The sequence below is a fragment of the Suricata suricatta genome, chromosome 16 (assembly GCF_006229205.1).
Source record: "Suricata suricatta isolate VVHF042 chromosome 16, meerkat_22Aug2017_6uvM2_HiC, whole genome shotgun sequence".
Taxonomy (NCBI): Eukaryota; Metazoa; Chordata; class Mammalia; order Carnivora; family Herpestidae; genus Suricata; species Suricata suricatta.
In genome coordinates, this window is record NC_043715.1 from 58,120,614 (window position 1) to 58,140,912 (window position 20,299).

The 20,299-nt window shown below is 49.9% G+C and overlaps 1 protein-coding gene, 1 long non-coding RNA gene and 1 other non-coding gene across 6 annotated transcripts; 2 read left to right on the forward strand and 1 right to left on the reverse strand.

Moving 5' to 3' along the window:
* Positions 1 to 13,759, reverse strand: LOC115280123. Of its 2 annotated transcripts, XR_003903665.1 has the most exons (5): positions 13,569 to 13,759; positions 13,107 to 13,327; positions 4,329 to 4,447; positions 3,043 to 4,158; positions 1 to 361 (listed from the first exon to the last, which is right to left on the reverse strand). It is a non-coding gene; the product is annotated as an uncharacterized LOC115280123 (long non-coding RNA). The 2 variants fall into 2 exon arrangements; XR_003903666.1 differs by lacking the exons at positions 13,107 to 13,327; positions 13,569 to 13,759 and adding an exon at positions 12,208 to 12,406.
* Positions 3,426 to 15,833, forward strand: LOC115280036 (zinc finger protein 773-like). 3 transcript variants are annotated; one of them, XM_029924656.1, is made up of 5 exons: positions 3,426 to 3,678; positions 5,912 to 6,036; positions 7,520 to 7,646; positions 8,152 to 8,250; positions 13,594 to 15,833. In XM_029924656.1, the coding sequence occupies exons 3-5, from the start codon at positions 7,526 to 7,528 to the stop codon at positions 14,688 to 14,690; spliced, it is 1,317 nt and encodes a 438-aa protein (XP_029780516.1). In that variant the 5' UTR covers positions 3,426 to 3,678; positions 5,912 to 6,036; positions 7,520 to 7,525; the 3' UTR covers positions 14,691 to 15,833. The 3 variants fall into 3 exon arrangements, with proteins under 3 accessions (XP_029780516.1, XP_029780515.1, XP_029780517.1); XM_029924657.1 differs by lacking the exon at positions 3,426 to 3,678 and adding an exon at positions 4,056 to 4,776; XM_029924655.1 differs by lacking the exon at positions 5,912 to 6,036.
* A 1,816-nt stretch (positions 15,834 to 17,649) lies between these two features.
* On the forward strand, positions 17,650 to 17,756 carry LOC115281364. Its single transcript, XR_003904266.1, has one exon. It is a non-coding gene; the product is annotated as a U6 spliceosomal RNA (small nuclear RNA).
* Positions 17,757 to 20,299: the final 2,543 nt, after the last annotated feature.

Genomic DNA, 20,299 nt, shown 5'->3' on the forward strand with positions numbered 1-20,299 from the left:
TAGACTCTTCTTTGGCAATTACAATTGCAATTCAGGAGACAGAGATTCAGGTAGAAACATGGATAGTGTTCTGAGGAAGACAAGGAAGTGGGCAGAGTTATAAAGATGAAACTTCAGGAGCGTAGTTCCCATTTTCCTCCTGCATATCTGCTGCCCAGTGACTGGCTCTGCTCTGCACCAGGTAAATAGATTTAGGTTCGATTCCACCCCGAAGTCCTGCCCACCCACCCTGAGGTCCACCGGGACATGCAGTCTGTGTTCTCTGCTATACTGCTCTTCTTTCAGCGAGTGGAGGTCTCTTTCTTCTTTTCGAAGTAAACAAACCATTGACAGCTGTCAGGAATGGAACTGTAGATTTCACCTGGAAGGAGTAGCAGCCGTTGAGTCCTACTGACTATTTCCCAGAGTCCGCTAAAATTATTCAAACTATCCAATCCAAGCTTTACTCAGTGTACCTACTCTGCCTGGCTTGTCCTTCCCCTGAGAACCTCAATAAAGACTCAGGACCATGCTTTCCCCCCTCCTTCTCTGCCTCCTGATTCACACTGGGGCTTCCTCATGTGGCCCTACACGGCAGGCCATGCCTTGTGTCTAGGGATTGGAATAATACCTTCTTCCTTTCTGAAAATCATTTCTCTGTCTGTATGTCTTACCATGTTTAATTAGAACAAATCCCAGATACATTTGGAGACAGTAGATAATCATTTTGCCTAAACAAACTGATTAAATACCTGTCGGGTCCCACCCCGGCCAGCAGGGCAGTAAATCCTTGCAGGTTCGTTCCTGAGGGAGGGACAGAGAAATAGGGCAGGAGGGAGACGCAGAGAGTGGAGACAGCACACGATATCTGATCAAGCCTCTTCTTCTTTTATTCAGAAAAAACCGTATCTTATAAAGGTTTCGAGGCAGGAGAACAAGGCAGCTGACCTAGGTCGGTTGCTAGGAAACAGGGTTAAGGGATTAAGGCTGGAGTAAAAGAGGAACCAAACTAAGGTTTTTAGCACAGCACTGAAGGGCCGATACCACCCTGCCCGGTAGGCGAATGATCTTTGTTCTTCTGGCGTCTCCTCTGACAGGGAGTGGCGCTCCCTTGCCTATGTTTGTAACTCCCCTCAGGGAGTGACATTTCTGGCTAGCAAATGACCAAGCAGCTGAATCTTTGCAGCTTCCCACAAATACCCTGTTCTTTCTTCACTGGTCAAGTGATCAAATTCTACATCCTTGTGTGGCTGTTTCAGGCTGTTGAGATCATCCGTTTATTCCTATAGCAAAATTAAACTATCTACATAGCCTTTCCTCTTTCTTTACTTTAAACACTGCCATGCATCCACTTGAGCATTAATAAGAAATGTACAAATTGTGCTTTTTTCCTTTTTCCTTTTTTTTTTTTTTTGGAAGAAAGCATGCATGAGCAGGGAGAGGGACAGAGAGGGTCAACGTGGGGCGCCATCCCATGACCCTGGGATCATCACCTGAGCCAAAATCAAGAGTTGGAAACTCAATCCTCAACGGGCTGAGCCACCAAGGTGCCCCTTGTGCTTTCTTTTTAAAATTTATTTATTTATTTTTGAGAGAGAGAGAGAGCATGAGAGAGCCAGGGAGGGGCAGAGAAAGAGGGAGAATCCCAAGCAGGCTCCACACTGTCAGTACAGAGCCCAACATGAGAGAGAGAGAGAGAGAGAGAGAGAGAGAGAGAGAGAGAGAGAGAGAGGGAGGGAGAGAGAGATCTCTCACAAACTGTGAGATCATGACCTGAGCCAAGACCAAGAGTCAGATGCTTGACGGACTGAGTCACCCAGGCACCCTGTGCTTTTCTTTCATAAAAACCACACCAATAAAACTATTGCCCAGTGTAAAACAGAATATATAACCTTTCTTAGGCATTCCTTTTCTCTTGCTCTCTTTACATGGCTGCCTAGAGTTCATCTGACATTTTGATAATCAGGCTATCATGCTCTTGATGTCTTTATATTTTTACCACTTATGTTTATTTCCCAAAATGATAGTTTAGAGTCACACGCCACATTGTAGCCTGATCTAATATCGGATGCCACTTGAGTCTCTAGCATTTCATGTTCTCAACTCCAATACTGACTTGAAATTCCTTTCCAGAATCAGCTAGTTCCAGAAAGTCACAGGAAGGAGTGAATGCTTCTTCATCTTCTGTTCTCATGAGTCATTCTGAAGCAGTGATGGATTTTGTCACTGCTCAGCCCACATGAAATGGACAGGAGAAGAATAGGGGAAACCAAGACTGGCGCCAAAGAAATGGATCCAACGTTGGGGCGCGTGGGTGGCTCAGTCAGTTAAGCCTCCGACTTTGGCTCAGGTCATGATCTCATGTTCGTGGGTTCGAGCCCCGCGTCGGGCTCTGTGCTGAGTGCTCAGAGCCTGGAGCCTGCTTTGGATTCTGTGTCTCCCTCTCTCTCTCTCTATCCCTCCCCCTTTCATGCTCTGTCTCTCTCTGTCTCAAAAATAAAATAAAACATAAAAAAATTTACAAAACAAAACCAAAAAACAAAACGGAACCAGCGGTGAGGGAGGTGCGGAGAGTCCATATACTAACCTGGTTGCATTCCTTTTACCAGTGCTGCCTGCTGTCAGCAATAGTCCAGCATCCTTCCTACCTGCAGGGAGTCTGCTTTGTATATGGGAAGTGAAAGGACAGTGGGAACACGGAATAGAAAGACACACAGGGGAGAAATCTGGGAGAGGAGTGTAGGCTTACGGGTTTGAACCCTATTGAACTACTGGAACACCAACCTTTGACCCTTAAAAAGGGAAAGGGCGGGGCGCCTGGGTGGCTCAGTCAGTTGAGCATCGGACTTCTGCTCAGGCCATGACCTCCTGGTTGGTGAGTTTGAGCCCCACATCACGCTCACGCTGTCGCCCTGTCCCCCTTCCCCTCCCCTGCTTCCTTTCTCCTCCCCCGTAAATAATTTTTTTAAAACATTAAAAAAAAAGGCGGGGGGAGGACGTCAAAGACGCGCGGGGGAGGGAGGAAGGCGAACACCTGGGGTCCCCGACTATCTCCCCACCTACGTTCAGAATTGAGTCACTTCTCCTCACACACCCGGCACTGCCTCACCATCGCGGTCTGCGATACCGGGCATCCCCTTGGGGGGGCAGTTCGGGACCGGACCACGGGTTCAGTCCAAGGAAACCGTTTTACTGTGGCTCTCAGTCCTCCAAAGCAGGAACGCCTGTAGTACCAGATGCTCAGGGAAATTGAAATCCAGGCCTAGCTACAACTTAGGATAGTCTCTGGAGGAGAGTCTGGGACAGTTCTTGACCCAGATTTCTCCAGCCGGCCCTCTCGCCCGCTTGGCCGCTGCCTCCACGGTGGGGCGGTGGGGACTACATTACCCAGAAGGCGCTGAGCCCGGGAACGCGCTGGGCGGGGCTTGTGGCGCGGCCGTTGGGGCGGGCGTTTCGGGGTGTCCGGGCGCTCCGTCTGGCCGGAGGCTGCTGTGGGGCTGGGGCGACGGGAGCGGAAAGCTGCGAGGGAAGGCGGGCGTTGTGCTCCCTGAGGCGGGTCCGAAGCCTGCCAGCGACGTCCGGGGGTGACCCCGATTCCGGATCGGGGCCGGGGGTGCGCGGGGCCCTTGCTGGTCCTCCTCCGGACGCCGCTCCGCCCAGTGTCCGATGGCGGAGGCCACGCTGAGGGACCCGGCTCCGGTAAGCACTGGTCCCCGGGCCCTCCCCGCACACCCCGAAGTCCGAAGGGGAGCCCATGCTCACGACCCTGGGTCGGGGTCCCCATTTCTGTCCTCCAGTGTGATGGGGTGTGGGACGGGCAAACGCAGAGGAGGGTCACAGGCAGAGGGACAGGGCCTGAGTGGAGTCCTAATCCTAGGGTTTGTCCGCAGGGAACAGCCCGAGAGGGGACGGATCACGAGTGGAAAGGCAGCCCGAGCGGCTGGGCCTTGGCTCTGAGCCGTTGGTGGCCACGGAGCGCTGTGCGCACCGGAGCGGTCCCAGCTGTTGCTCAAAGTTTTCAAAGGCGTCTTAGTGGCACCAAGGGGATGGGGTGAGGAGGGTGGGCTGCTAGGGTTGTGGCGCGGCTTGGACCGGACCGATGGCAGGGGAGAGGGTGCACCGATAGGTCTCAGATGGAGTTTTAAAACTAGACAGAATTTCCTGATGCATCAGAAGTGGCTGTGAAAGAAAGAAGGGAATGAAGGACCATCAGTGTTTTTGTTTGTTTGCTTCCCCCCCACCCACCCCCGAAAATCTCGCGAAGGGTGGAGCTGGGGAAGATCGCGCAGGAGCACGCTTTAGGGAGAAGAGTAGGAGCTGGATTTGGGACAGAGTAATCCCGAGATTACCTTTGGCGTGCAGTGTCCCGCGGGTAGCTTGCTCACTCCAGTCTCAAGTCCTGGGGAGGGATCTGCATGAAGCCAAGGGCGGGTAGGTACTGTCCGGACCGGGGCAAGGCCCAGGACTCCTATTTAGGAAGAATTGTCAAGTTAATATCTCAGACGGGCTTGGAGGCGGGGCCCCTGCTGGAGTGGGGGATCCCGTGGTCCGAAGTGGTTCTGGTCGGTGTGTGAGGCAGTGGAGGGTTACAGGACCGGATGGTTGCCACTCCAGGCCCAGCAGGACCATCATGTCTGCCCCTTGCAGAGAAAACGGAAGGCCAGTCCGGTGTGTGGAGCAGCCCCTTTAGGTGCTTAAGTAAGGCTGCATCAGGACCGCCCTAAGGAGAGCGCACAGCAAGCAGCCAGGTGGCCGCCGGGGCTGGTACTCAGGCCCAAGCTCCCAGCTTATCAACTTGTGAGTTTGTGTGAGATAAGGGCTTATTTTAACCAATCGATAAAAAGACGTACATATGTGCATATATGCGTGTGCATGCACTTGTACATATACACACGTGTGTATACACACACATGTCAGCAATTAAAATTTTAACGAGTTAAATTGATGTAAGCCCCTAATAATTGAAGCTCTTTTTTTTTTAATGTTTTAAATGTTTATTTTTTGTTTTGTTTATTTTTGACAGACAGTTCAAGTTGGGGAGGGGCAGAGAGAGAGACAGACAGACAGACAGACAGGGAATCCAAAGCATGCCCCAGGGTCTGAGCTGTCAGCACAGAGCCGATGCCAGGTTCGAACTCATGAACCATGAGATTATGACCTGAACTGAAATCAGAAACTTGACAGGCTGAGCCACCCAGGCGCTCCAATAATTGGGGTTTTAATATACTGCAAAGCACCTGATAAAAATTAAATCGGATATCACATTCTTGTAGTTAAAAGGCATGTAAAAATACATTTTCAGTACCTGTCAGTGCATTTGCACTGAAAATGTTGACAAAAGAGTTTGCCTGGTGGCTCAGTTGGTCAAGCATCTTGGGTTCCACTCAGATCATGATTTCATGGTTCATGAGTTTGAGCCCCGCACTGGGCTCCACCCTGACAGTGTAGAGCCTGCTTGGGATTCTCTCTCTCTCTCTCTCTCTCTCTCTCTCTCCCTCTCCCCTCTCCCTCTCTGTTCCTCCCCTGTTTGTGCTCTCTCTCTCAAAATAAATAAACTTTAAAAAGTGTTGATAAAAGTGTTAATCATGGAGAGTCAGAGCCACTATTCGGTACTTGACACATAGGAATGAGTCTGATATAAACAATTACCCCACTGGGTGCCCACCACTATTATCCCCATTTCACAGATGCCAACACTGAGGCACAGGGAGGTTGAGTATTTGCCCAGAGTCACACAGCTGGTAAGACGCGTCCCTGAGAACTGAGGCCCAGACGGTGAGAGGGCCTTGGATCGGCCTTTGTGGCCCAGCACAGCTGCTTGCCTCTCCTGGCCTTGTTTTTCTGTTACCACACAGCATCGCCACCAGGGCCTGAAGCTGCTCCCACTAACGCTGATGCTCACACCATCCTGAACCTGAATCTGTTGCTGCAGATTTGCGTCCAGACTGTGCAGAGGCTCGTGAGGGGTGTCCCTGCTCAGTTCCCATCTGTGTGGCCTCCGGGATTCTGTGACTCTCCCGCTACTCTCCCCACCCTTCCGTCCTTGACCCCCGGCAGGTGAGCACCTAAGGTCGGGGGCCTGAGTCCAGACCAGAAAGCCAGTGGCACGAGGTTTACAAGACATTACATTCACAGTGATAAACATTGCAAAGTGCTAGAGGTGAAGCTGGGCCAGGAATGCTCACACAACTTTAGGTCTCTATTATGTGTGGTGGAAACAGCAGGAAGCAGAAGTTAGACCTGGAGTAGTAGCCAGGAGCCAGCCGCTGTTCCGGAGCGGAGGAGGTGACAGCACCAGACTTAGTGAGCTTTCCCTACTGCAGAGCAGAGAGCAGGGAAGTAGACGAGTCCGCGGTGACTCCGAGATGTTTGGTCTTAGCAGCTAGAAGCAGGCAAGTGGCACCTGGGCAGAGTCGATGGGAAGAGTCATTTTGGGCGGGAATATTGGGAGTCGGGTTTGCCTGTTGTTGAATGGGATGCCTCCGAGACCCTCAGGTGGAGGAGTCGAGGGGGCGCCCAGACACACGAGTGTGGAGTTGAGGTGAAGCCATCAAGTTGGAGACCCCCGCGGTATGGATGGTGTGCAGACCAGATTTGGCAGGAGCATCGTCAGGCCCTGGTGGCGATGTCGTGTGGTAACAAGGGGGGGAGGGCGGAGCAGGGACCAAGGACCGAGCCTTGCTGGACACCTGGGAGGGGGTGGTAGGCTTCACAAAGACTCATGAGGGAGAGCCGTGTCCGTTGGGACCTGGTGTAGGAGTGAGGAGGGTCTGGCCGGTGGCCATGGCCGTGCGCTGGATGCGGAGACAGGGCCGTGAGATGACGGTGGAGACGGCCCCACTGCCCAGTCCTCCGGCTCGGGCTGCCCAGGCTCTTGTTCTGACATTTGCTGGGACCAGGGGATTCACTCCAGATCACATGGGCTCTTTGGGGAGAATTGGCAGACCTAGTGTGAGAGGCAGGTGGGTTGGGCTTCAAATAAGTGGCAGAGAAAAATGCGATGGGTGAGGGGACACCTTTGCAACATGGCCGTGGAAGAGAGCTGCGGGGGCCCGAAATCTGTGTGTGGCTCCCGGTGGCCGAGGATGAAGCAACGATAAGGGCCAGGCAGGAAGGCCTTGATAGCAGGCCTGGGGGCTGCCTTTGGAAGTCTGGGGCAGGGAGAGGTGTGATGGGGTGGAGGGAGGAGGTGGCAGTGAGTGGTCAGATACATGAGGGACGGGTGGCACAGCGATGTGCGTGTTGGGAGGGTGTGTGAACTGATGGCCCTTGTGCTGGCGGCTGAAGGGTGCACAGGGGCCCAAAGTTCTCTGTGTTTGGGAAGCACAATCTGGGGGACCCCACGTGACTCGTCTGGCAGAAGGGTGACGCCCCCCTGGCATTTACCTGCCCACCTATTGTTGCTGGGACTGCACACGGTGCTTATCGGGGCGGCGAGGAGCAAGCAGGTGTCAGCGGTCCAGTGTCCTCTCCGAGGTGCGGATGCCTCCAGTCCTGGGAAAGGAGGCTGCACACAAACTCAGCTGTCCCGTCTCGACAGGGCCACATGACCTTCGAGGACGTGGCTGTCTACTTCTCGTGGGAAGAGTGGGGTCTCCTTGATGAAGCCCAGAGACTCCTGTACCGCGATGTGATGCTGGAGACCTTTGCACTGATGGCCTCTCTGGGTAAGGTCCTCACAAACCCAGTCCAGTGTCCTGGGCTGGGCTCTGCTCTTCCCCTTTACCTCACAGGCTGGTCTAGCCTTTCCAAAGCCAGACTGTGGGCATTTCTTCCTTTCCTGTATTCTTGAGTAGGTGCTGTGCCAGCCTGGGCTCATGCACTGCCCCTTCTGTTCCTGAGCTGCTGGAATGCTCGCTGCTCCAGAGCCACGCAGGAGAGTGTGGGGATTGGGAGTCTTGCAGTCCACCTAACGGGTCACACCCGCCGGCCTCTCCCTGGCCCGGGATGCTGGGAAGATCCATGGCCGCTCTGTGCCCCAGGCTCCGCCCTCTTCTCTGGCTGACGTGTGGGAAGTGCCTGTACAGTGATGGAGGCACCGGCGGGCCACTGCCTGACTGGGCTGTTCCCGCAAGAGTGTCTTCTAAGATTCTACCGTAATATTTCATTTTCTTTCCCGTGGTCTGTTATGAGGCGGGTCGCTTTGATCTACCTGTCTTATCTCCCCCTTAGGACTCGGGTCTTCCAGGATTCATGAGATTACCCAGTTGGAGTGGTGGAGAGAGCCCTCTTTGCCTCCCCATGGAGTCATGACCGCAGCTGTGCCAAGAGGTACTTGGAGGGAGGAGCTGGGCAGGTGTGAACTCAGGGATGGGCCCAGGTCAGTCTGGGAATCCTTGTACGGGGCCCTGGTGTTTGGGTGCCGAGCCACGGTCCGTGGCTGAGTTCCATCTTTTCTTTCTCAGTTGCGCATTTACCACATCTCCTCTGATTTCTGAGGACCATCCCCCACCTCTCTGTCCTCCATATCTCACCTGGTCCTCCCCACTGCTCCCTCTGCAGTGCTCTCCAGCAGTGGCCTTGTTTTGTATTTTATGAGATGGTCAGTCAGGCAAGGAGCACAGGAGACACAGGAGAAGCTCAGGAAAAAGTTCATTATTGCAGCAGGTCCAGAGAGACCGTCACGACTCGCTGGGGGTGTGTATGTGTTGGGGGGTGGGGTTCACATGGGAGGGAGCCCCCAGGGAGTGGACTCAACCAAGCAGGAGGAAGCAGAGAGCGAGTGAGGACCCATGGGTCAGGGCGGACACAAGAATAGGTGTGAGCGGATGTCATTTGGAGCATGCGGATGTCACTAGGTCACAGGAGAAGGTAAGAAGAGAACTTGTGACAGGGACCAGCCGTATCATTTGGGTAAGCTGGTCACCTGGGTGGGGTGCTCACAGCCTGTTTGTAGGGATGTTGAGGCAGCAGGAAAATGCGGAAGCTTAAAAGGTTACAAAACAGTTGAGCCTGTGGTGTTCACCTTCACTGGCAATACTAGATGGGACAGCCCACACTTGCCACCGGCGGAGGAGACGCCACCCCCAGCAAGCCTGAGGCGGAGAGCGGGGAGGGGCCCGCAGCACGCGATGAGGGCTTGGAACCCCGGCCTCAGCCAGATGCTGCACTCGGCGGGGGGGCCCGGAGAACAGGTCACGCACTCTTGATTTAAGGAAAGCTCCTGGAAGGTTTGGGTAACGCTATGAAAGATTTTTTTTAACGTTTATTATTTATTTTGAGAGGGAGGAGAGAGGGAATCCCAAGTAGGCTCTATGCTGTCAGCGGGGCTTGAACCCACAAACCATGAGATCTTGACCTGAGCCGAAATCAAGAGTCCAAAGCTTAACTGGCTGAGGCGCCCCTGAAAGATTTTATCTCTTGGCCTAATCTTCAAAGCTTGGCTTATGGTTGTGTCTAGAATTAGTGATTTACATTCAGCAGGAGGTACCCTGAGAGGCACGGACACCTCTCCTGGCAGGTGAACAGTTGTAAGCCGGTCTTTTATCGTGACCATTTGGCTTTGAGGCTCGTGGGCTTGTTGCCTATGGACCAGTGTTTAGTGCAGCCTTTGTACGTGCTCTTGAGAGTTCCGCCCGAAGGTGCTGGTCCACAGCGTGCCGCAACCCCGCTCGACACAGGCTGCTGCCCTGGGGCCAGCTCTGGCACCTTCCGGGCCGAGGCCAGGCCTCCTCAGAGGGGAATAACTGTTGCCTGTTTTGCCTGGGCCGATAGCAAAGGGGGGGCCAGTGGGTGAAGAGCTGTGGGGACCCCCAGTGTGAGCACCGCACACTGCGGGACAGACCCGGGGGGTCAGTGGGGGAAAGTACGGCAAGTGCTGTACCATGAGTTTGGGCTGCAGTAGAATCCCGAGGTGCCGTTACTTAAAGGCTAATGAGCCCGTGAGGCGGTTAGTGTGAGGGGGGCAAAAGCCCTAAGGTGGGGCATTGGTCAAGGGTGGCCGGCTCCTGGGCACAAGCGGAAGGCCTGTGAGGGTGACTTGATCGTAATGTGCAGCCGTTCCCAGCGAGTGTGGTCGGGGTCAGAGGCAGGTGGCATAAGCGGACAAGGTGCTGTGGGTCCTGACGGATGGCGGGCAGTGGCGGGCTGTCTCACTCACTCATGGACAACTCAATGAGTGTGTGCTGGGCTCCTTGAAAGGCAAAGGCAAACATGGACCGTGACTGGTAACAGGTACTGAATAAAAGATATGGCCCAGATCTACCACAGCAAAATAGCCACTGGGCACCCTCTAGTTCAGTTCTGTTAGGTTTTAGAGCCTGCCTGGATGCGGGGAGCTTAAGCTTTGGGGTTTTGATAATCGACTGTTAGGTGGCACTGTTGGTAGAAGCCTTGATGATGTCCAAACAGGGTTATTGACAGAGGAAATTAGAATAATCACCCCTTCTTTTAGTAGATCTCCAACATCCCTCTGAAGGCCACCTGTTTTCAGGTGACACGGTGGTGTGTTTCCTGCCTTCACTGCATGGGTGCCCCCGGCTCTCACTTGGTTTCTGGCATTACCCTGTAGTCTAACAGGGGCACCTCCTTTGAGTCTGAGTTGGGTTGCTTGGAATGACGTTGGCTTGGGCTTCTGTAGTCCATACAGTCAGGCGATGTTTATTGTTGGAGTTCTAGTGAATGACCAGAGTTGTACTTGGGTGATTGCCCTTGGGGGTGTGACGAGGCTGGAGGCCCCACTGATTCCTCACCAGAGAGGCCTTGGCGGTTGCAATTTTTGGAGCTGAAGCATCCCCGGGTGGTCCCAGAGGAGCAGCTCCCCGAGCCTGCAGACCTGTGGGTGATGATGGGTGAGGCTCTTCTAATCTCCTTCAGTTGCTATAATTCGGGGATGGCTTGCCTAGTAGTAGTTCACGGGGTCTCTCTGCCGTCAGCAGATGAGGCCAGCCAAGTAGCCCAGAAGCAGCATCAGCAGATTGGGAAGGACGGAACAGGCGGAGTGGTGGAGGTGGGGGCACCTGCACCCTAGAAGGTGGAGTGTGAAAACTCAGGCTTTGTGCGTCACGGTGGGTGGAGCCCTTATGGCGTGTTGGGAAATCGTTCCAACCTGTTTGGAATGGACATGTTGCTAAAAGTCAGCAATTCTGCTCTGAATTGGAAAGTGCGCCCGCAAGAACAACTCCTGGACTCCGTGACAGGGGCTTCTCTGGATTGTTCTTGTCTCAATGTTCAAAGCACTGAAGGTGCACTGAACCTTCCCAATTTTTGCAGAAGAGGATGAGCTGCCCCTCGGAGTGTGATGGTTTTCTTTCGCCATCTCCAGGCCGTGGAAATCCAGGTCAGGCAGGGCTTCTGAGTCCTGAGGGGTAGGAGAGGTTTCAGATTCCTCATCTGAGGCCTTGATATAACCTCAAAGAGTTTTGACCTCTGTCACCCTGTGCTGACATTTGGGACACACAGTATCCTCCTTGGGTGCCTTCAGCCCCAAAACACAATGTGAGAATTGGCCTTGGTGAGGCAGAGGATCTTGACTGATGCATCTTCAGCTCTTTGAAGTGATGTCAGCAACTGCCTCATCCCTGGGGTTCTCTGTGAGCAAGACCTGCGCGCCCGTAGTAAATGCTCTCGGTAACCACTGACCTCCGTGCCCATCCCGTCTCCTTGCATAGAATCTTTAATAGTTTGGATTTCCAGTCCTGTGAAGTTAGGAATTTTAGCTTCTAGTTCCTTGTGACCTCCTGTGTTCTTTTCTTTTTTTTCATGTTTTTTATTTATTTTTGAGATATAGAGAGAGACAGCATGAGCAGGGGAAGGTCAGAGAGAGAGGGAGACACAGACTCTGAAGACAGGCTCCAGGCTCTGAGCTGTCCGTGCAGAGCCTGACGTGGGGCTTGAACCCACGAACCACGAGATCATGACCTGAGCCGAAGTCAAACGCTCAACCGACTGAGCCACCCCAGGTGCCCTTGATCTCCTGTGTTCTTGACCCACTCGGTCTAAAAGACCTTGGATGCTTCCTTCCTGTGGCCCCATCTCTGTGAGTGACCTCAACTGGGTTGGAATCCATTGAGGAGAGCTGTGGTGGCCAGATGGCCTTTTGGGATTGGTCTTAGACCTTGGGAGTGGAGTTGGTAAGTTGACAGGCAGCAGCACTAAGCAGAACCCAGAAATGTTTCAAAGTTGATTTACCTTTCTTGAGTCACTGGCCTACGTCCTTTGCTTATTGGGAGGTGCTAGAATTAAATGTTACTGCTGAGATCCTGGGCCCTAAGATCTTGAGCCACTTACCTCCAGGGATGGGACCCGTTGATACCCGTGGGAGTGGGAGACAAAGCGCAACAGCAGCACCACGACGCCCAGGAGAAGGGGGTGCCAGCAGTACTGACCCTCACGGGGGCCACAGGAGACCCCCATGGACGGGGGTGCCGCGTAACTGGTTGGGTCTGAGGAGGAACACAGACTTGAGTGGGAATGTGCGGACCCTCCCCGTCTGGTGCCATGAGTGCACAGCAGTCCTCTCCTGGAGGTCGCCCAGCCCTCCTCTGTTGACAAGGCAGCTAGTAGCCCGTGCCTGGCATGCAGGGTGCCTGTGCCGGCTGCAGGGAGCCAGCCCTTGGTCGTGGTGGAGACTTCATAATATGTTTAGCAAACTATACAAGCCTGCCCCTTAATCAGGCAGCACCAGACACTCCCCCACCCCCATCCCCACCACCTTGGTGAGTCAGGGCTGGCCAGAAGTGAAGTCTCAAGGTATTTTAGAATGAACTCCAAATTTTAGTGTGGAAAGCCTTGGCAGTGCCCGAGAGGTGACACGCAGCAGCTCAGAGGAGCCCACAGGAACACCGCATGACACCTGGCCTCCCCAGATGGTAGAGCCCAGCTGGGACAGCGAGTTACTAAACCAGCCAGTTCCGGACATTTCCTAAATCCTCGCCTATGACCAGACCACCCTGTTTGTTACGTCGACCATTTTGTATTCCCTTGTGGGGTAGGTGCAGGAATAAACAAAATTTATTTAACTCCCCTGGGAGGGAGTGCTCAGGGAGAGGCCTCAGCTAGGCAGGGATAAAGAGGCAGGGTGCACAAGGAGTGAGGGAATTTCAGTGGTGTGTTTGAATGGCACCAGGTCCCGGGCAGGGGCGGGTAGGAAGGGGACTTGGGGCAGGGCCCCACCTTGTCCTACTTACTAGTGCTCGTGGTCACATGGCTCACAGCCTGTTTGCAGGGATGTAGAGGCAGCAGGAGAATATGGAGTTTTCAAGGTCACGGTACAGGCGGTCACCAAGCATGTCACGAGACATGCACGTATCCTTAATGGTCCTCAAATACCAACGGTTCAGTTGCATTTGATTTCTTCTGGGCCTGGAGACACCCTTCTGCAAGCGGTCCTGTGTCCTCAGCGCCCTTGCTGAAAGCCATTTGCAGAGGAATGTGTTGGAGACCCAGCCTGCACTCCGTCCTTGTGACTCGTGGGCCCCCCCACCCCCAGCCAGTGTGCAAGCTGCCAGGCCCAGCACTGCACAGCAGGCCCTCCCTCGCCCCTAACCCCAGGCCCGGTTCTGCCGGCAATCCTGTGGACTGACTCCTGGGTGTGCTGGACACATGTGTGAGCGTGCTGCCCCCTCCCCTGCATGGACGTCCACACACACCTCACCAGCATCTCTTTGCTTTCAGGTGTGCGGCGTAGAGCAGAGGTGGAGGAACCGCCTTCTGAGCGGAAAGGTTGTGTTGAAGGAGCGTTCAGAGCAAAACTTCAACAGCAGAAGCTGCACTGTGGAGAGAGACCTTTGAGAAGACAAGAGGGTGGGGACAGTGGAAAGGACTTCCCAGTTAGTGCTGGTTTTCTGGCCCATCAAGTGACCCATAGTGGAGGGAAGCCATGCCAGAGCACCGGAGACGGGGAAGCCTTCCACCCTGGAAAAAGGCATTACAAATGCAATGAATGTGGGAAAGCCTTTGGTCAGAAATACTTACTTGTTCAGCACCAGAGACTACACACTGGAGAAAAGCCTTATGAGTGCAGCGAATGCGGGAAATTATTTAGCCATAAATCAAACCTTTTTATACACCAAATAGTTCACACTGGAGAAAGGCCTTATGGGTGTAGGGAGTGTGGAAAATCCTTCAGCCGCAATGCCGACCTCATTCAACACCAGAGAGTCCACACTGGAGAAAAACCTTTTACATGCAGTGAATGTGGAAAAGCCTTCAGGCATAATTCCACGCTGGTTCAGCATCACAGGATCCACACTGGGGTGAGGCCTTATGAGTGCAGCGAATGTGGGAAGTTCTTTAGCTTTAACTCAAGCCTCATGAAACACCAGAGAGTTCACACTGGAGAAAGACCTTATAAGTGCAGTGAATGTGGGAAATTCTATAGCCACAAGTCAAGCCTTATTAATCACTGGAGGGTTCACACTGGAGAAAGGCCTTATGAGTGCAGAGAATGTGGGAAGTTTTTTAGTCAAAGCTCTAGCCTCATGCAACATCGAAAAGTTCACACTGGAGAAAAGCCTTTTAAGTGCAACGAATGTGGAAGATTCTTCAGCGAGAATTCCAGCCTTGTTAAACACCAGAGGGTTCACACTGGAGCGAGACCTTATGAGTGCAGGGAATGTGGGAAATTTTTTCGCCATAGCTCCAGCCTTGTTAAACATCGGAGGATTCACACTGGAGAAATGCCTTATGAGTGCAGTGATTGTGGGAAATCGTTTAGCCAGCGTTTCAACCTCCTTCAACACCAGAAAGCTCACAGTGGAGAAAGGTCTTGAATGTAGCTAATATGGAGAAGCCTTTTTTACCAAAGGTCTGCTCTGATTCAGCAGCGGAAGCTTCAGTCCAGATAGGCCTCATGAATACAGTAAATGTGAAGAGTCTTTTGGCTTCAGCCAAAGACTTACCCTTGTTGGGCATCAGAACGTTCCGACTGGAGAGCAGCTATGGGAGCAACAGGCGGTGTGGTCTCCCGGGCAACCTGACTTCACACAGAGGAGCCGTGCAAGTGGCCTTTATGAGGGAGCCGCAGGAGGACATCACTCCTCCAGGTATGCTGACAGACTGCCTCCCTAGAAGGCCGGCCCCTGCCTGGGAGCTCTGGGAGGAGGGAGCCCCGTGTTCCTGCATGTAGCCATTTGGTGCAGAGATTTCACCCATGTCGTTGGGATGGGGAGAGGGAATGGTCTTGGTTCATATGTAACTGGCTCTTGCTGTTCTTACTGAGTATTAGATGTTCTTGAGGAAATGTGTCTTCCTTTGCAGTATACCCTTAGCACTGTTTCCAGAGACCTTAAGTTGTGTTTTTATAATTTTCCCCAATTTTAATAAGAAGAAGGCCCACAAAGGTCCTCACAGTGTCATGTAGGAAGTTCATCTATTTAACTTCATAAGAACTTGCCAAGTTGTATCCCAGATAGTTAGGCCATTTCATATTTCCTCCTAGAGTATATTTGATTTCCAGTGTCTTCACATCATTGCTGACCTTTGTATGTAAGACGTGGGCCATTCATTCTTTTCACCCATTCTCATAGGTGTGTGGTTTTCAGTTGCATCCCCCTAGTGGCTCAGTGTTGAGCATCAGTCTGTGTTTCTCTCCCACCCATGTATCTTCCTTAGGGAATTATCTGTTCATGTTTTTTGCCTACTTTTAGAAAAATTGGTTGGTTTCTTACCATTTCGTGATTTGATATATTCTACATAGATAGAAGTTCCTCATTTGGTATATCTTTCCCAGTGTTTTCTTACAGTCTGTGCCTTTGCTTTTCATTTGTTAACAGTCTCTTTTAGGGCAGAATTTATTAATTTTCACAAAGTTCAATTTATTTATTTGTTAGCGACTGCACGTTTGGTATTCTATTCTTTTACTCTTATGGGACTGTCTTTGCCGGTGAATAAAAGTCTTTCTGAGTATTCTGGAATCTGGTCCGTCCTTATCCAATCTTGTGAAATCTCTGTAGATTTAAATGGAGATAAAGAATTCAGTGTATGTAGAAGTATGTCCCTGTGTACATATCCCTGTCTCTTCTCAGCCTGGAAAGCAGTGGCATTGCAGTTGTCATCAGCATATTTAATGGCCAGTTTTTGTCTTATAAATGTGATTTTTCAATAAAAAGAACCAGAACTCAGAAAAAAGGCTCTGTTCAGGTTGGGGGCAGGAAAGGTACATGAGCCTAGGAAATATTCTTCAATTAGCCAAGAAATGCTCACAGAATGATGTTGATGTATTAGCTTTCCAGTCCTTCCTTAACAAATCACCACAACCTATGGCCTAAACCACACAAATTTATTATAGTGCCGTGGATTGAAAGTCCTCCCTAGGACCTACACAGAACAGGTCTCAATGGGCTAAAATCAAGGTAGTGGCAGGGGATATGTTCTTTTCTGGAGGCTTTAAGACAGATTGTTTACTACTGTTTTGAGTTGTTGGACAATTTCAGTTCTTTGTTGTAGGACTGCTGTGTTCTCTGTTGCTGTCAGCTTAGGGTTGTCCCTGGAACATTTTAGAACTTTTACAGCTATGTAAAGCTGAAACAATACCAATTGTACACAAAGTCTTACAAAACAAGGTTCAAACACTTCCCAACGAATTAAGAGAACCCAGTACTAACATGATACAGCATATGGAGAATGGTATTAAGACAAATTATAGAGCAATACCCACATCAACACAGATATGGCAAAACCTTAACAAAAATATTTTGGGGGTTGAGGAGGATGATAGCGGCAGAGTAGGAGGACTCTAGGCTCACCTTGTCTCATGAATACAACTAAATATCCAATTATCCTAAATACCCCAGAAATCCACCTGAAAAGTGGCAGGCAGAACAAACTCCACAACTAAAGGTAGAGAAGAGGCCCACCAAAGAAGATAGGAAGTGTGTAGGTGTGTTTTAGGAGAGAAATGGATCATGGCTGACATTTGGGAGAGAGAGCCATGGTCATAGAGAACAGCACGAGACAGACTAGTACACGGGAAAGTACAGGGAAGATGAATCCCCAAAGCAACCAGCTTGGAAAGGAAGAGGGGCCAAATTTCCTGAGTTCTTTAAGCTCAAAGTTCTAAAGGTCAGAGGCTTGGATCAGATAGAGATCTGAGGCCTTGAGGCTGCTTCTGGAGAGAAGGCAGGGCAAACAGTCTATGGACATGCAGCATGGAAACAGTGATCCGAAGAGCACCTTGGGCACACAGTGGGGAGGTTATCTGCTCATCTTGGAGCGTGTCCCAGAGAGGCAGAATTGATGGAGAGATCCCTGCAGGAATGAAGGAACTGGTAGGCACCATTTCCCTCCCTGCCCCTCAGTATAAACACAGGGCTGCCTGGGAGAACCAGTGTAGGTTGCTCATCATATCATCACAGGCTTGCTCACTTACTTGCTGCCTAACCTGCTCACACAAAGCCCAGCACCTCCGTGCTCTGGTGGAACCACGCTTCCTGGTCATGTTTGCCCCAATCCCAGTAGAGCAACCCCCCTCCCTCAGAAGACGGGCCCACATCCCAGCCAATACTGCATCTCCCGACCTGGGGGTTCTGCAGGTCCTCCGTTCCAGTGACAGAGGTGACAGGTCTCATTTCACAGGCAGATCAGGGCACATCTAGTTAACATACGCTACATTCAGGCCAAGGATAAACATTACCCACAACTGGCAAACAGTCTGCAGACAAGCGGCCAGAAAGAGAAAACATCCAAGACAAAATGGAAGAACACACACAGCACATATTAGAAACACTTGCAGTGCTCACTTCAGCAGCACATATACTAAAACTGGAACAATACAGAGAAGATTGGCATGGCCCCTGCACAAGGATGACACACAAATTCGTGAAGCGTTCCATATTAAAAACAAAATAAAGAAAGAAAGAAACACTCTCAGAAGGGCCAGACCCTGGGGAAACAGGGGATACCACATGGCAGGCACTACAAGACCTCTTACTTATAAGGCCTTCAAGAGCAGGAGACCTAGTTGAATTTTCTAACATACAGAAATAGGCACAGAGATCTAAAATGAGAAGAGGTCCCAAATGGAATAGGATGAAGCCATAGGCAGAGATCTAAATGAAACAGAAATAACTAACATGTCTGACGGAACATTTAAAGCAATGATCATAAGGATACTCACTGGACTTGAGAAAAGAGCAAAAGACATCAGTAAGACCCTTAATACTCAGATAAAAAAGAACTAACCAAAGATGAAGAGTATAATAAATGAGATTAGAAACATGCTAGAAGAAGCAGAAGAAGGAATTAACCACCTAGACGACTAATGGAAAGTAATCAAGATGAACAAAAGAGAAAAAAAAGTTATGCAAAATGAGAATAAACTTAGGGAACTCAGTGACTCCATCAAATGTATTACCATTTGCATGGTAGGAGGAGGAGAACGGAGAAAAGGGGACAGAAAAATTATTTGAGGAGATTAATAGCTGGGAAATTCCCTAATATGAGCAAAGAAAGAGATAATTCAGATCCAGGAGACAGACTATTCCCCGCCCCCTCCCCAACAAAATCAACAAAGGTAGATCCATACCAAGATATAATGTAATTAAAATGGCAAAATATAGTGATGAAGAAAACACTTTGAAAGTGACAAGACAAATTCTACCAAACATTCAAAGAAGATTCAATACCTACCCTTCTCAAACCCTTCCAAAACAATGAGGAGGAGGGAATGCTTCCAAACTCATTTTATGAGTCCAGTATTACTCTGCTATGAAAACCAGACAAGGATATCACACAGAAAAGAAAATTACAGGCAAACATCATGGATGAACATAGGTGCAAAAAATCCTTAAAATATTAGCAAACCAAATTCAATATATTACTAGTATAGCATGGTCAAGTAGGATTTATTCTAGGAATGTAAGGATAATTGAACGCCAGCAAATCAATGTGATACATTAACAAAATGAAGGATAAAAAGGATATGATCATCTCAACAAAAATAGCATTTGACAAAATTCAACATCCATTTATGATAAAAACTCAACAAAGTGGGTATAAATGAACTCAATTTGATAAAGGCCATATATAACAAGCCATTGCTATCATTCTTAATAGTGAAAGCTGAAAGCTTTTCCTTTAATGTCAGGAAAAAGAAGGCCCACTGTCAGCACTTTTATTCAACATAGCATTGTAAATCCCAGCCAGAGCAGTCAGACAGGGAAAAGAAGTAAAAAGCATCCAGATTACAAAGGAAGAAATAGAACTGTCACTATTTGCTGACAATATGATTTTATATATAAAAAAATCCTGAGGGGTGCCTGGGTGGCTCAGTTGGTTAAGTGACTTCGGCTCGGGTTGTGAGCTCATGGTTCATGAGTTTGGAGCCTGCAGTAGGCTCTCTGGTGTTGGCACAGAGCCTGCTTCAGATCCTCTGTGCCCCTCTCTGTTCCTCCCCTGCTCACACTAGGTGTCTCTCTCTCTCTCTCTCTCTCTCTCAAAAATAAACATTTTAAATCCTGAAAGCTCCATAAAAAAAAACTGTTAGAATAACAAATTCAAATTTGTTAAAGTTCAGTAAAGTACAAAATCAAAATACACAAAGATATGTTGTGTTTTGATGCACTAACAACAAAATAATAGAAATTTTAAAAGCAATCCCATTTATAATTGTATCAAAAAGAATAAAATACCTAAGAATAAACTTAACCAAGGCAATAAAAGACCTCTACACTGATTACTATATAGGGCTTTGATGAAAGAAATTGAAGAAGACACAAATAAATGGAAAGAGATTCTGTGCTCATGGACTGGAAGAAATAATGCTGTTAAACTGTCCATATTACCCAAAGCAATCTGCAGATTCAATGCATTCCCTACCAACATTTCAATGGCATTTGCCACAGAATTAGAACAATCCTAAAATGTGTATGAGGCACAAAGGATCCCGAACAGCCGAAGCAATCTTGAGAAAGAACAAAGCTGGAGGCATGATGCTCCCTGATACCAAACTATTACAAAAACGATAGTAATCAAACAGTATCGCAGGGGCATAAAAACAGACACACAGATCAATCGAAGAGAACAGAGGCCAGAAATAAACCTACATACATATGGTCAATTCCTTTACAACAAAGGAGCCAAGGATATAAAGTGAAAAATATATCTTCAATAGTGTTGGGAAAACGGAACAGCCACATGCAAAAGAGTAAAACTGGATCACTATCTTCCACGGTACATAAAAATTAACTCAAAATAAATTAAATTAAAGATTTGCCTGTAATACCTGAAACCAAAAAACTCCTAGAAGAAAACATAGGTGGCAAGCTCCTTGACATCAGTCTTGATGATTTTTTTGACCAGACTCCAAAAGCCAGAGAACAAAAGCAAAAGTAAACAGATGCAACTACATAAAGCGACAAAGCTTCTGCAGAGCAGAGGAAAG